General features: G+C 41.1%; 1 protein-coding gene across 1 annotated transcript in view; it reads left to right on the forward strand.

Moving 5' to 3' along the window:
• Nucleotides 1-16,572, forward strand: part of adgrl3.1 (adhesion G protein-coupled receptor L3.1) — a 116,390-nt gene that overhangs the window by 82,892 nt on the left and 16,926 nt on the right. The window contains exons 12-16 of the mRNA XM_028591577.1: nucleotides 5,986-6,108; nucleotides 6,334-6,539; nucleotides 8,045-8,221; nucleotides 9,167-9,376; nucleotides 13,942-14,162. Coding sequence (XP_028447378.1) covers nucleotides 5,986-6,108; nucleotides 6,334-6,539; nucleotides 8,045-8,221; nucleotides 9,167-9,376; nucleotides 13,942-14,162 — 937 coding nt within the window. The remainder of the gene's footprint in view (nucleotides 1-5,985; nucleotides 6,109-6,333; nucleotides 6,540-8,044; nucleotides 8,222-9,166; nucleotides 9,377-13,941; nucleotides 14,163-16,572) is intronic.

Here is a 16,572-nt window from a genome sequence, read left to right on the forward strand (position 1 = left end):
CTCCTTTTGATATGCCCTCAAGCAAGGCACTTAACCTCCATTTGCTGTGGTTAAGCTACACGTTAGCCAAGCGTTGAAGACAATGCAATGCAGTGGGTCATGTCTCAGGTGTTAATTTCTAGGAACGCAAAGTATGGCTCAGCTGGAACAAAAGCATTTTTTAGATGTTTTGTTGACTTTACCTGAATGTAATGTAATTGAGGAAAGAATTTCTACAACGTGCTCAGAAATTTGAGAATGGCAGAAATGTGTTTGTTAGATTTTCTTTCTTTCTTTCTTCTTTTTTTTTTTTTTTCTTTTTACAGATCTTATAATAACATAAACCAACTTTGGTTGCTAAAGATCTAAGAATATGATGTAATATGATAGTAAGAGGCAATGCTGACAGCATGCATTACTGAACCCGCTGCCTCAGATCTACGTAGTACGTTTCATAATACAAACTAGAAACAAAGTATACTATCTAACTTAACAGTGCATCAAATAATATCATCACCCTTCATCTGTGCAATTACACACACACACACTATCTACGTATATTCTTGACGTTTCACTTCTGGGATTGCTCCGGTGCCGCAGGAAACTCTGCCAGATGCATTTATTTTCGCCAATGTCTGTTTCCTTCCGCTTTCTTTGTGTTGGAATTTTAAATTCCGGTGGATATATGAGGACTATGGTTAACTGCTCCTCAGATCTCTGCAGGGTGAATTGAGACAGCTAGCTAGACTGTCTGTCCAATCTAAATTTTCTCTCGCACAACTATTTTGCAGCTGTGTGGCGCATAGCACCGCCCATGACGATTGTGATTGGTTTAAAGAAATGGCAATAAACCAGAGCACGTTTTTCTCCCATCCCGGAAGCAAAATTACGAAACCCATTATGGCCACGCCAAGACCCACCCTACGAAGCAGCTTGAGTGGTTGGCAGAGGTGTCAAAAGTATTCACATTCATTACTCAAGTAGAAGTATAGATACTAGGGTTTGAAAAGACTTTTGTAGAAGTTGAAGTATCAACTCAAGCTTTTTACTTAAGTAAAAGTGTAAAAGTACTGGTTTCAAAACTACTTAAAGTATAAAAGTAAAAGTAATGTAAGGCAGAGATCTTCAACAGGGGGTCCTCAGAGTCATTGCAGGGGGGCCTCCAAATTATTGTACATTTTTGAGTCTTTAAAAAAAACAAAAATAAAATGCCTTAACATAATTCCAACATATTATTAGCAAATATAAATTCCCACTGATGATAGGCTTACTGGCCTATAGGTAAGTTAGTCACTAAGATATCAGCCCACAGATACAGTTAATCCTAGATTTACTGTGCCACATATGTAACATTAAAATATGATTTATAAAATCATGCTAACAATTAATATTTGAATAGTTTATGAAAAAAGGTATGTAAGAAGGCTTTAGGTTACCCTAACAGTTATTGTAGGCCCAGTTTAATATGCAACTTAATTTCATACAATATGTAGGGGGTCCCTGCTACATCTCACTTTAAGTTAAAGGGTCCTTGGCTTAAAAAACGTTCAAGACCCCTGATGTAAGGGGGGGAAATGCCATTAAGGACAACAGCTTAACTCTAAAACGCGGGGACAAAATCATATGACTATAATAATGTTATATTAAAATCATACCTGCAAACTCAGAAGGGCTGAAAAAGGTGACACGTAGGCTACATCTCTTCTGTGTTTTTCAGACAACGGCAGCTACAGTCTGGTGTCAGACTCCTCTCCAGTGAAATATAGACACACTTTTACACCGTTTAGCTGTCAGCATTTTATCATGTTTACTCCATCTTCTAGCTAACGCTAGGCTAACCTGCTTCCAACTGTAGTGTTGACTAGCGTCCCGTGCGGCGATGTTCAGTTCCCTCTAACGTCCGTTTTCGGAGCATCGCGCGCAGGCACCTAAGGCACCGAAATCCGTGTTGCTATTCGGTCCGGTAGATAACGGTCGTTAAGGCACCGGTGGCGTATTAGCACCGGGTCTGTACAGGTGTTATGGATCACGTACAAACCAATAGGGTGTCGGAATGACTATGTTTGTACTTCTCATCCAACCACAATCAAATTCACTCTCTCCGGATGGAGCGATTTGGATAGGGTTTTTTTTGTGTGTGTGTTTTTTTGAACGATGACTGACGAGCTGGAATGAAAACAAGCCAAACTGAAATATGAGTAACGAGGCTATTTTTAAAATGTAGGGAGTAGAAAGTACAGATAATTGCGTGAAAATGTAAGGAGTAGAAGTAAAAAGTATGCTGTAAAATAATTACTCCAGTAAAGTATAGATACCCCAAATTTCTACTTAAGTAAGGTAACGAAGTATTTGTACTTCGTTACTTGACACCTCTGGTGGTTGGGGTTAGGCATTTGACCTCGAGTGGTTAAGGTTAGGGTTAGGGGATTGGTCAGGGGATAGGACCTGTACATGTAAGCATGGACGCCTGGCCAAATAGTAGTGTGACAATGCTATTGAAGGGCGGGTCTTGGTGTGGCCATGGTGGGAAAAAAAATATCAAACACACACTAACACGTTCTGTACATGGGAATGGACAAGAGTAGACATGAATTGAGGTTGGGCAAAATAATTCTGTTGTTTCACTACTTAGATGGTTAAGAGAGAAACTTGCGTAGATTAGCTTGTAGTTTGTTGGCATGAATCTGAGCTAAACAGCGCCAGGGCAGGACCATGAGGATTTAATGAGAAAATGAGAGTTGACTAAACTTGTTGGATAGGTAGCCAAAGATACCTTGTTCAAAAATCTTGCCTATGAAATAGATATATTAAACATCACTATAATGCTGTATATAATATTATATGTGTGTTTGTTTGTCATATTAGGTAGATTTTACATAAGAAATGTATTTCTGACAGGAAGAAATTCAGGCTGACTCCTTAGTGTAAAATATTTTTTTAATTTCCTTGTCTTACTTGATAAACCACCCTGTCAAATTAATAATTTGTGTGCATGAATAAACACAACAGAAACAAAGCAAAAATCTGTTATCCTTCAATAAACATTAAAAGGATCTCAAAGATAATCGTGTTCTCATGTATCTCAGTCTAAAATCAAAATAAAACTGTGTAAAACAAAAGTAGCTTATTTTGATTACCGAAAAAAACATCCAATTATATATCAAAATTGCATGATAAAAAGAAGCAAGAGCAAATGGAATGAATACAACAACATAACCACAGGAATTTGAGGGAATGTATTTATCAATTCCACAACACTTTTACTATAACACAGCCATTTACTGGGTGGTCTGTCCCAGACTGGATTCAACACAATAACCTGCAACTTCAGGCCCACTGTTACAGTACTTCTGAACAAATAACTATTTTCTTCAATAATATTATTCAATTTCTACCTGTGATCCCTGGCTCCATAAACATCCATATAGAGGGAAAAAAAGAAATAAAATGAACTAATAACTAAAATAAATAAAGCTATGGTTGCATTTCTCAGAGATGATCAACTATTTGTGCAAAAATTCCACATTTTGCTATTATTCCAAAAACAACACGTACAATAGACTAAATGTACTTATAGCTTTACGTGCCTGTTCTATTATGTAGAGCAGGCTTGTGAAGCTACTCTACATAATAGAAGAGAGGTCATGATGAAGAGGCATTTTCTGCCCCCCACTTGTGGGTGGATTTGACAAAGCAGAACAAAGCTAGTTATTGTGGCGTTGTGCACATCACTTTCTCCTCCTTCCGTCTCTTCACATCCTCTCTCACTGATCCTATCATCATTAGGCCATAGAATAAGGCAGAAATACTGGAAACAAAAGCCCTCTTTGCTTTCCATACCTTTAGTTGAAAATATATCTGTGAGCCATCCTTTCATCTGTACCCAGACCAACGATTTGTACTCACTTATGATTCCTTGATTATCTTCCTATTTATTCCCCTTTTGATTTGATATTTCAAAAGTTCCTATCATTTATCTCCCCATTACTGGGATTCACCGGCCTTGTATACAACCCAGTATGAGATGTAAAGTTATGAAGGAGGAGCAGCAGGACTGAGGATGATGAATAAAGAAGAAGATTGGATGAGCACGATGATGCATGCTTGAGGGTGATGGTGGTGGTGTAATGTCAAACGATGCTCTGAGGGTTTTCATTGCTCACTTTCGCATCAGTAAGCAATGAAATTACATCTATTTAAGTCACATGACGAGGATCTAACATCCCAGCATTTTATTTTAATCGCAGACAGACAGCAGAGACAGATTCCACAAAGTCAGTCCTTAGAACATGACGTTGTCTTATGCTCCCTTGAGTTTGAGTACAACAGTTCATTTGCCATCCCATACATTTTTACCTTGCATCATTTTCAACTTGTATCTCTTCCAATGTTTTCTCCCCCTGCTCATCGCACCACATAAATATGGTTACATAAACAGTCACCGAGATGTAGGCTACCACATCTCTGAAGGACTTAAAACAGGAAATCATCTTTTTGTAGAAAATTTTGTCTTCACATTCCTCTCCTTTTTGTGCCGTTAATCTTTCCTCCCAGCTAATCCAGTGGGCAGATCCATCGTGATTATCTCTCCCTTTTATTCATAACCGCCTCTCATCTCTCTCTTTTTCTTCTTCCATCCTCACTTCCCTCTCTCCATCTCCTCCCTCTCTACTCTCCTCACTGCACTTTTTAAGCCCCCCTTTTTTCTTTTAGCAAGTCTTTCAGAGGAGAGTGAGCGACAGGAATACATTATTTGAATGACACATTTTAAAGAAGCCACTGCAGCTACTGTAGGTTATATTATTTTGTTAGGTTGTTATTGTGACTATATGGCGCAGTATTACACAGACAAATAAATAATGTTATTATTAGAACCAAAACAGTGATTTGAAAGGATAACACAGCGGTAACAGCGTGCGTCTGTGATAACGATAATGAACTAGTGTGTTTCTTAGGAGGAGGATTGTCATGACAAGGATGCTTTAATTAGATTAGACTCAGCGTGTTTTGATACCCTGCCGCTGTGTGTGGGTGTGAATGAGTGTGTACATGTATGTGCGAGTGTGGGTTGGTATGTTAATGTGTGTACAGAGCTTGAGTGTTTAGTTTGTGTGTGCAAGTAAGGGACAATTGCATCACCAGTGTTTCTCTTTCTCTTTCTGCCAGTATTTGCATATCAGTGTCTGTGTTTATGTCTGCCTGCCTCACTCTGCCTCCATTTCCTCTCTCCCAGACCTTAGCATGTCTTGCCTTTGTGCCCTATCTTTTATACTCTGTGAGAGAGCATAGTTTTTCTTTCCGCCTAACGCCACTCTCATCCTCTCCTCTCAACGTATCTGCTCGTTTCCCATCGCTCATGCTCGTTCTGCTCCTCTGACTGCCCTCTTTCTTTTTCACCTGTCTCCAGCACTTCTCCCAGACCTCCTCAACTTCCTTTCCTTTCACCTTCTTCTCTTGCTCCACCCCCTCCTCCACTCTCATTTCCATCTGTCCTTGTTTTGTTTATTTGATCGAGGAGATGTTTTTTACGATGAAAGCAGTGTCTAAATCACCAAATCACTCAGACGCACAAGATAGCGATACAGCAAAGGTATAATTAGTCCTTAATTAGAAACTTTATCTAATACATTACACGGCCGTTATCAGGAATGTGCTAACGAACCTGGATGGTGAAATTAGATTCCCACAATACTACAGAGATGCTGGATTATCTACCTCAATGTGTTGGATCGGTTGCCTGGAGACATTATTGCCTTTATTTTTTAGCCTAAAAATCCAAGTTATTTCACTTTCACTTTTCACTTTTTTCATTTTCTTTGTTTAGATGAAGCTAGAAACTGCTTCAGGATCCATGCCTGTGTTCTGCTGTGAAGCACTTAGTGAGAAAACATGGTTATTACAAGCGGCTGCAAAACAAGCCTGATGTAACGTGCTGTGCTATGATTTGACATTAGGGTGTGTGTGTGTGTGTGTGTGTTCATGTGTGTGTTCATGTGTGTGTTCCAGAGCTGGAAGTGGCCAGGCTGAGCACCGATGGGAACCTAGCAGACCTGACATTCCCTCAGTCAGAACTACATGGAAACTCCATCCAGCTGTCAGCCAGCACTCTCAAACAGCACGGCAGAAACGGTAGAAGAGAAATCTCACATTCCCTCTCTTCCTCTCAGTCTCAGTATGAGGTCGACCCTCTCTCTCTCTCTCTCTCTCTCTCTCTTTCTCTCTCTATTTCTCTCCATCTAACCCATTTCCCGCATGCAATCTCTCTCTCACATCCACCGTCTATTTCTGTCCTCATGGTGTAAGCCAACAATTATGAAGTGCACCACCTCCATGTCCCTGTGTATCTTCTTACAGGTGAGATCAGGATGGCCTTTGTCCTGTACAGGAACTTGGGGGCCTATCTGTCCACAGAGAACGCAAGCGTTAGACTGAGCAGCGAGGCGGTCTATCCTAATTACTCTGTTATCGTCAACTCCCCGGTCATCACAGCATCCATTAACAAGGAGAGCAATAAGGTTTACCTGTCTGAGCCCGTGGTCTTCACTGTCAAACACCTGCAGGTAAGAAAGGTGCAAGGTGATGACTTCTTTTGTAAACAATAAAAATATAACTTGCTTGTGAGATAATGGGACAGAAGTAGAGGTTAAAGTATCAGGCTAATATTGTAGCCAAAGCTTGAAATACTTTATTCCTCTGTGCCACAGAACTCCACTACCATCCAAAAACTTTAGAAAACACATAAAAGAACTGACATGTTCCTTCATTAGGATGAACATGGGCACTGTTTATTTTGATTCCGTTTCACACATACCGTTCTGGTGCTATAAATACTCACTAGAGCGCCAAATGTGCGGTAATTCACAGCTGAAAATAGCAGCAAAATGTGCTATTAACTCCTGCTTAAAATATGTTTGCTAAAATCTATAGTGCTCAGCTGATTTAGAAAGGCTCGTTTTTTAAAGATTTTCATCTTCATTGGGAGTGATTGGGCTTGGGTTTGAGTGCCACAGACAGGCTGGGGAAGTCGGAATGTATTGAGTAATACAGCACTGTGGTTTTGGTAATTTCATGGGATTTGTTGACAATAAGAAAAATATAGAATAACGGAAGCCCTGTCCTTTAATAGACTCTGGACTTGAGTCTGTCAGACTCACAAAAATAAGGACTTGATTTGATTTTGATTGCTCTGGGCTTCACTTACTTGAATATTGAATTATTTTGCCTAAGCACTGAAAGTTCTAGCTCATACTTACAAGAAAAAGAAAGTTAATTAATGCAGCTATGTAAGTAAAATATTAAAACGCTGTGTCATTCATGGTCATTGTTTAGAGATGAAAGTCTTGCAACTGACTTGCGTTTTCGCTTAACAAGACTTGACTCGACTGACGTTGGCTTGCCCCAAATGACACAAGAACAGCTCTGGAATGGACAATAATAACAGACTGAATTAGAGTATACTTCCACATTGCTTCATATTGTTTGAGTTGTGGTGCTCAATTCAATTCACCCAGCAAATGTTGATCCAGTTGGTGATCCAGCTTGTTGGTAGCAGAGAAATCCTCACTGTTTCACTTGCTCATTTTGAGAATAACTTGACAAAGACAACACACACACACACAGCTCCGTCAGTTTACACAACACAAGCAGCTCCTACACTTGAAAACCTCACACAACAATCACGGACACAGCGCTGTCGCCTCCTGCCATGTTTATTTGTTGCTGCCCTCTCGCATTCTGTCCCTTGTGTTTGTTGTTTTGTTGTTGTGTGTGCTTGACTCCCTCTCTGTGTTCCTTCCTCTCCATCCCCTTCTCCACCAATTCCTCCCACCATTTTCTCACTTACTTTGGCTCGTACCAACACTCCATGTTTCTACCTCCCACCTCCCCCATGACTAAGTATCTGTTTTCTGCCTTCCTGCTCCCTCACCCCTCCTCCTCTTTGTCCCTCCTCTCTCTCTCTCTCTCTCTCTCTCTCTCTCTCTCTCTCTCTCTCTCTCTCTCAATTTCTTTCTGTCTGTCTCGGTTTCTCTGTGTCTCCCTCTTCCCCCTCCTCCCTTGCCCCTAGCATTCGGAAGAGAACTTCAATCCCAACTGTTCATTCTGGAGCTACTCCAAGCGCACCATGACGGGATTCTGGTCTACCCAGGACTGTCGTCTGCTGGCCACCAATCGCACACACACCACCTGCTCCTGCACACACCTCACCAGCTTTGCAGTGCTCATGGCCCACGTGGAGGTGAAGGTAGGCGTTTATTCTGCAGTGCCTGCCAGGCGGGGATGGGCATGATCAAAGGGTCAGTTGTTCATCATTTGATTAGCAGTGGCTGGCAAGGCTGGTCAACAGATTCTAAAAAGGGGGGAGGGGGGAGAGACGGAGACTACAACATCTGGAAAATAGATTGGACCTCTCCAGCAGGAGAAATTTTGCAATTGATTCGTCAAGCCAGATGATGACATTGGGTTGACAAAAAAAATATGCACGTCAAACATTCAACAGTCTGTGGAGTTCAGGATTACCAAAACAGATGCACTTTAATCAACCATAGAAACCTACAGCAGAGACACAAGCAACAGGTCCTATTTTATTGTAAAAATGGTATTTGACTGATCAGAAAGTGAAAGTGGTATTTATTTTGTTATCCGTGAGCCACTATGGGCTTGTCGGATACAAACATTATTGTCCTGCTGTGTGTGGGATAAGTACTTTTTGTCCCCGTCTTTTGTTACGTTAAGACCAAGTTCCTTCTCACAAATCGGCTCTTGTAACTCTGGATGTTGTGGGACACCCAATCTCTCCCTCTGGGCCAGAGGATGTGTGTTACTTCTAAAGGGGTCATGGTCAGAGCTAGCTTGGCAGCCCTTTGTGAACACAGTGTGAGGGTTTGAGCAGTAGATCCATCACAGCAGTGCTATGTTGAACATTGCTCTGCCTGCCAGGTTGCAGGACACTGATGGATAGAGCTAGCACACCTGTGCAACGCAGCGCAACGCTGTGGCCCTGAACGCTTAGCGACACACAGCCAGACTCACATCAGTCGGGGGATGAGTGGGGATGTGTGTCTGTTCCTACAGCATGCTTCATGTTACAACCATATGACTTATGTACGTTTCTAGTTGTCACTGTAAATACATTTTTATTAAATAACCCACTCAAGCTTGTCTCTCGCTTTTCTTGCACTTTCCACAGAAAGCAGACAGCATGCACGACCTGCTCCTGGATGTCATCACATGGGTGGGGATCCTGTTGTCGCTGGTTTGCCTGCTTATCTGCATCTTCACCTTTTGCTTCTTCCGCGGGCTGCAGAGTGACCGCAACACCATCCACAAGAACCTCTGCATCAGCCTCTTCATCGCTGAGTCACTGTTTCTGGTGGGCATCAACAGGGCCGATCAACCGGTAAGAAGGACGAGATTTTCTTTGTATTTATATCTGTGTGTGTGTGTGTTTGTTATACAGCATGTAGGCATGCATATTCTTTTGACTAGAAGCTACGGACGGTCTATTATTATTATTGGAATAGATTAAATAGATAAATAAAAACAAATATTTTGCACACAGGCTACATTTCAAAATGTTTTATTCATGCTGTGTTGGCACAAGCTTGGCATAACTACCACTGACCAATATCACAGATCATACTGCATTATTGGCAGAGTAAATTGTGAAATATTTACTAACTTGCTGTCAGTTGTTGACCACATTGCAGCTACATGAAGAAGAAACACCAGATTTGTTACATTAAGTGCTCCTGGAATAAATCAAAAACAGAAATTTCTCTGAGTGGCTATTAAACAAACCATATATTTGTATTTAAGCCTGGATTATGCTACTTTTCTTTCTCGTAAAATGTAAAGGGAAAAAAACAACCCATTGTTCAGTTTTCCATGACATCATTACCATACTCTGCGTTCAAACCTTTTTCAGATTAATTGTTTTACATTTTGCTGCTTATTAGGGCTGGGCAATATATCGATATTATATCGACATATGAGGCTAGATATTGTCTTCAATTTTGGATATTGTAATATCCTGATACGACACAAGTGTTGTCTTTTCCTGGTTTTAAAGGCTGCATTACAGTAGAGTGATGTTATTTTCTGAACTTACCAGACTGTTCTAGCTGTTCTATTATTTGCCTTTACCCACATAGTTATTATATCAACATAGCTGATGATTATTTATCAAAAATCTCATTGTGTGCATATTTTGTGAAAGCACCAATTGTCAACACTACAATATTGCCACAATATCGATATCAAGGTATTTGGTCAAAAATATCGTGATATTTGATTTTCTCCATATTGCCCAGCTCTACTGCTTATTCAGAAAGGATTAGTAAACGAAGGTTTAAAGGCAAGTTAACTTAAATATAATAAAATGTAGGGGAAAAAAAGCCTAATTTACCTATTCTTTGGTCTGTTCCCAGTTGCAGCGGGATTGATTTACAATGCAAAGTGTTTATTACACAGACTTGCTTATTGGCTAGATAATGTATTAAGGCTTATGTAGTTTGCTTTGTTGTAGTTTAGCTGATGTTTATGCTGTGCTTTAGTCTTCTGTTGGTTTGATAGTCATTTCCCCCCTCAGGTTATGAAAGCAGTCTATCTCTTTTGCCCGGTAATCCTGTTGGTTGTGAGGGGGATGTTTGTAGAACAATACAACTTTCTCAAACAGAGCCCATATGATGCAGGATACTGAATTATTGGCTCAAGCTGCATTTGACTGTTCATAGTAGAGTGCTGTCTTGGTCTTATAAAAAGTTGATGCTATGCAATGAATCATTTTCAAACATCTCTGAGATTGAGAAGAGCAGATTTTGTTATTTATGTGTCTGCGATATTGATGCTGCCAATACAGTATGTAATAGAGGTTTCAAGTGCAGTAGGCTATAGTAATACATTTATAGAAATTCCACATGAATTCAATTGTTCATATAGAAACACTTCACATTAAACCTGACATTTACTATATACAGTACTGTGTTGTAAACGGCTCATTAGCCGACCCAGGCCAGGTCCGATAATTCATGTTGACATTCAGACCAACCCCAGGGTTTATTCTGGGTCACTGTGTCAGTCTGCACTGGCTGTGTGTCATCGTGTGCGTCAGAATGTCAAGTAAGTAATACAATGATCCTTATTCTTCGCAAGCTCCAGTTTTCCACTCGCAGATCAGTCTGGCATCTTGAGATAGAGAAAATTTGGAGCCATTCGCCAAACGACCTACCAATCAGCATTGGTTTTGAGGCGGGTTTAGGTGTGACGCAACGAGAAGCGTCTGTTAGTCTAAACAACATGGCAGATTCCACGGATGAGATGAGCGTAGCTATCGTGCAAGTTTTATCCTAATTAGAAAGTATTCCTTCATTGAAAGAAGAGCAAAAAACGGCACTAGATGCTTTTCTCGTAGGAAAAAATGTTTTTGCTCTTACCCCGACTGGTTTCAGCAAGTTCCCAGATGGATGTGCCGAGCAAATGCGAAGCACATCCATGTTTTTGCTCTTCCCCCGACTGGTTTCAGCAAGTTCCCAGATGGATGTGCCGAGCAAATGCGAAGCAATCCATCTGGCGGAGTCAGGTTAAGTCAGCTATGCATTCAAGTTAACAGAGGTTCATGATTGTAGCATGATCTACATCTCTGTGGACATAGCAGTTATGAGGCCATCTGCTAATATCAGTGATGCCTCCTTTAGCAGGTTAACTGACTCAAGTGGGACCCCTCACTGTGGCCACTGAGGCTTGTGCGAAAAGGGCTAAAATAACTTCACTAGTTATAACCTAAATGCCCACTTTCTATTTTTTATTCCCACTACCCAAACCTTACCAGATTGGGACTTTCGATTACGGTTAATGATGCATGACCTCTGCGCTCAGCTTTTGCAACTCAAGACAGCAGAAGAGGAGGAACAATAACAAAATCTAAAGCTGTGTGGAAAAAGGACCAACAGATATCAACCCTAATGATGCACAGTGAAGTTTTTTGGCTCGACCATCAGGATCAACATGGTCTGCATTCCGGTCACAGCCCACGTTGTATAATTCATGTGGTCCGCATTTAATACAGCAATCATGGATTAGGACTTTAAACCTTCCTTGGATGCAAGCGCTTACATAAAAATTGTATTGGTCAGATTCTGAGATGAGACATTCTCCTTTCATTGCAGAGTCACCCAAGTATAATCAACATAAAGTATACTGTAGGAAACCTTGATGTGTGCACACTTTACTATGTGTGTACACAATGCAGTTTCGGACATTGTTATCGTCTTAGTGCTAGGTAGCCTTAGTTAACTTTGTGAGCTGTTTGAATCATTATGGAGTGTATGTCCGTGGGGGAGGAAGTCCTTTATCATCTCCGTAGTATTCAAGGAGCCTTAGAGCAGCTTCAGGTCTTTGCATCCTGCTGAGGATTCAATGAGAAAACATGATTTACTTGTTTTGACATTGAGGTTTGTCTATTTCTCTTTGTCTGTGTATGTTTGTGTGTGATCATGTTGCTTTGTATGTATGTGTGCCGCTGTATTTGTGTGCCGTTAATTACTGGTGACTATTTGTTACCTCCATTAACATCTTCAGCGTCACTTCGCTTGCAGCCAGTTAAGCCAGTAATTCCAGCAGGAAAAACTAAATGACTTTGCATAAGCAGACACTTTTTTTTAGCGTGTGTGTGTGTGTAAGCTACACTGTGCGATCATTAGAAATGGAAATGAGTGACTCCCTCGCCCCCTAAACTCATTGTCTCTCAGACATTAGGTAATTGTCTCTCGCTGCAAACCCCTCCATTATAAAAGTCTGTCTGTTAGCTCTCCAATTCAATGATTTAGGAGTGACTCTTTAGATTAGAACATTGCCATGAACGTGACGGGCTAGATCTCACCGCTCATTCTTTCCTCGCCTTCTTTTCTTAAGCACCCCTCTTATCTTTCCATCCTATTGCCTAAATTGTTCATGCGGTTTTAGGTTTGATACCCCATCTTTCATTTTCCTACTGCTCATCCTTTGCTGCTCTGTGTTTCTCTTTTTTTTTTACATTCAGGAGACTCTCTCAAAAGTATTTTATCATGTGTCTCTCTAACTCCTTCACATCCCTTTCTTCCGTCACTTTTCTCTGGCTACAATGTGATTTAAAATGAATTTACTCACTTGCGTATAACCTCTTGTTGGTACATGTGATTACCAATGTTATATTTTTTTATTTGATGTTGGATAATAACCATTTCACAAGAAACTAAATTAAGAACTTGTACACTATTTTGATTATGTATTTTACCTGAAACATACGGTTCAGCTCTAATAATGGCATAAAGTCCCAACTATTCAGTAAACTGATGTTGCTGCTGGCTTTATCCAAAGATTTGTCAAATTGTATGCATGCTCTGTCTCTTTCATACCAAGCTGCTGAGTCATTTTGTTGATCGTTGGCATTGACAAAATTCAAATTGTATTTTCAACAGTGTTGCTTAGTCATTCGCACTCCTCACCAACCCACCCACCCTTTCTCTCTCAGCCCTTTGTAAAAGTGCTTTGCTTCTCCTGTTTGATATGTGGACAATCAGCAGAGGCTGCAGCATAAGCTTGTCACTTCTATTTTCTCATTTATCTTCTTCGATGACTTGTAGATGTAGACGTGGAGTAATGTGTGAAAGAGGCTCAACTAATATAGCTATCTTAAAGTGATTTTGAGTCAGTCTGTTGCCTGTAATTGCTGTTATAGTATACTATGATTGTGAGCTCCCTTTCTTTGGTCCGCTCCCTTTCCTTTCTATTCCAGTATTGGCAGCTCCATTTTTAATCCCTCACATTTACGTCCCCATGTGAATATGATAAATAATTACTTTCTAAGTCTGACTCATGCCCTTATTGCCTGCACTGTTTGTGGCTTTTTTTCCACTTCCTTACTCATTATTGTGTGTGGTGTTACTGTATTTTTAAATCCTCTCCATCTTTTCTTTCCATCACCAGATTGCCTGTGCAGTCTTCGCAGCCTTGCTCCATTTCTTCTTCTTGGCAGCCTTCACCTGGATGTTCCTGGAAGGGGTGCAGCTCTACATAATGCTGGTAGAGGTGTTTGAGAGCGAACACTCCAGGACTAAGTACTTCTACCTGGCAGGCTATGGAGTGCCTGCTGTCATAGTGGCCGTCTCCGCTGCAGTGGACTACAGGAGCTACGGCACCGACCGAGTGTAAGGATAGAGGGGTGGCGAAGGGAGCGTAGCGCGAAGGAAGGATGAATGATGGGGCCAGGGAGGAAGGGAGGGAGGCTGGAGTGCCTGCTGTCATTTTGGCTGCGTCTGCCACAGTGGACTCTCCAAGCTGTGGCACTTCTGAAGAGTCAATACAGAGAGGTTAAGAGGGGAGTGAGGCAGAGAAGAAGGAAGAGGGGGAGGGAAGTATGGGTACAAGTATGGGAGGATGCACCACAGAGTGCCTGCATGAGCACAGCAGCAACAAAGTGTGAATATGGAAGGATTTAACGGACGGGATGGAAGTAGGGGGTCCACAGTGGAGCAGATTGAGAAGAAAAGTAGGGGTTGTAGTGTGAAAGTGTGAGAATGGAGGTATGGCGAAGGCAGTGATGGAATAGCCTGTCAGGGTGTGTACATGTCCATACTGGTTTGCACTTTGTGTGTGTGTGTGTGTGTGTGTGTGTGTGTTAAAAAAAAAGCATGCTTCCCCTGAAGGAAGTATAGAATAATGAGTGGGATGAGGACATACATTAAGAATGGTAACATATTCATGCATGCTTGACTTGTCCAACCAGAGACACATGATGAATCCAAGAAAAGTCAGTCAGCATCTCATTCAAATGAAATACATAATACATACATACATACATACATAATAGGCCACCTACAAATACACTGCAGGGAACATAATATGACTTTCACATGTGTGAACTGTCCACCCCATTTATGCTGGGACTAAAAAAAAGGTCACCATTTTATTCATACAGTGCATATGCATATTATGTGCATAATGTGTATAAAATGGATCTGGTGCACCGTACATGTCGGTGACCTCTCCTCTTTTCTGTGACTGTATGAAATCATAAGGACTAAAGAGAACATTAACAATGTGGACGTTGCATTTAAAAACATGCAACAACAAAGCCCCCCCCCCCCCAATTGCTTATAAATGAGCAGCTCCATATAGAAAGACAAAAATGACAGGACACTATAGGACTGTTGAATGATTCACATGCTCAAATGCTCAGGCTCTCTGCTGCTCTTGGGGCCTTTTGTAGTTAACAGCGGCTTTCCACTAGCTACACATCGAATCGTAGAGGTTTGAAGACAGGTAAAAGGGTTGAATTTAACGTTGTTTAACCGTAAAGCCACACCAACCCGTATGCTACTACGATCAATATTTCATTGTGGGATGATCATTAAAACATGAGAGTCTGAATGCCAAGCTCTGGGTGAATAATCAGATTGCATGCCATTAGGTAACAGACTAGGAGACTTGCCTTGAGAAGATATATGGTTTAACGCTAAAAATGCTAAATTACGCGATATGTTTTGTGACAATAATGAGCCGATCACACAAATCGTATTGAAATCAGTGAGAGTGTAAAAAATGCATGTCACCAAAAACTATTTTCTTGGAGTTTAAAATAATATTTAACCCAAGCAATCAATGTCCTCATGCCTCATGGATTTGTAAAGACATTGACACAGCTGCTTTTATAGCAAAGAACATTAATTAAAAGCAGTAACAGAAGTTGTAGGACTCATTCATCAGTCCAGCCTTGAAAATGGTGCTGCTTATCATGTATAACACAACACATTGAGACAAAACCTTTGGAAATATCATCTGCCATCCCTGCTGTGTCACCTTGTCAAAGAACGTACCCCATTCTCTCACATATTAGCCACTGGCACTGCGTCTTATTCACCTCCCATAATGAAGGTGGCAATGACTTAGCAAAGGAGCCCTAATGGAGGATACAGTGACACAGTCAGGGACCCATAATAGAGGTCTCTCTAATGTGGTGGAAATTGAAAGATTAATAATTCAAAACCAGCTGGTCATGAATCAGTCAGCCATTTTGCTCCAGCGGTTTTTCTCTGCACATTTTCCTGCAACCCATTGCGTCTGACCTCAGTGGAGGGCACTCGGGGACATATTTTTTTTTCCTCCCCCTCGCTGCAAATTGATGAGTAAAGATGTTTGGGGTAATATAATTTAGCATTGAGTAGTATATCTTTTACTACCAATGCTAACCTTGTGTGTGTGTGTGTGTGTGTGTGTGTGTGTGTGTGTGTGTGTGTGTGTGTGTGTGTGTGTGTGTGTGTGTGATAGAGCGTGGATTGGGCCACAATTTTCTGTCCGAGCCCGGCCCACGTCCGACAGAGCAGTAACCAAACCCGACCCGAGCCCTACATTCATTAACATATTTATGTCCCGAGCCCGACACAGTGCTTTTATTACAGTTTTTACAGTGGGCACAACTGGAGTCACATGTGCAAAACTCAAACTACAGTCTGCACTACCAACAGTCACATGAGCTAAACAGTTCACATCACCTGCAAAACAGGCTCAGTGCAGCCAAACACTATGCACAAGCCTCACTGAGATAACACACACTGTCAC

This window comes from Perca flavescens, chromosome 2 (assembly GCF_004354835.1).
Source record: "Perca flavescens isolate YP-PL-M2 chromosome 2, PFLA_1.0, whole genome shotgun sequence".
Classification (NCBI taxonomy): domain Eukaryota; kingdom Metazoa; phylum Chordata; class Actinopteri; order Perciformes; family Percidae; genus Perca; species Perca flavescens.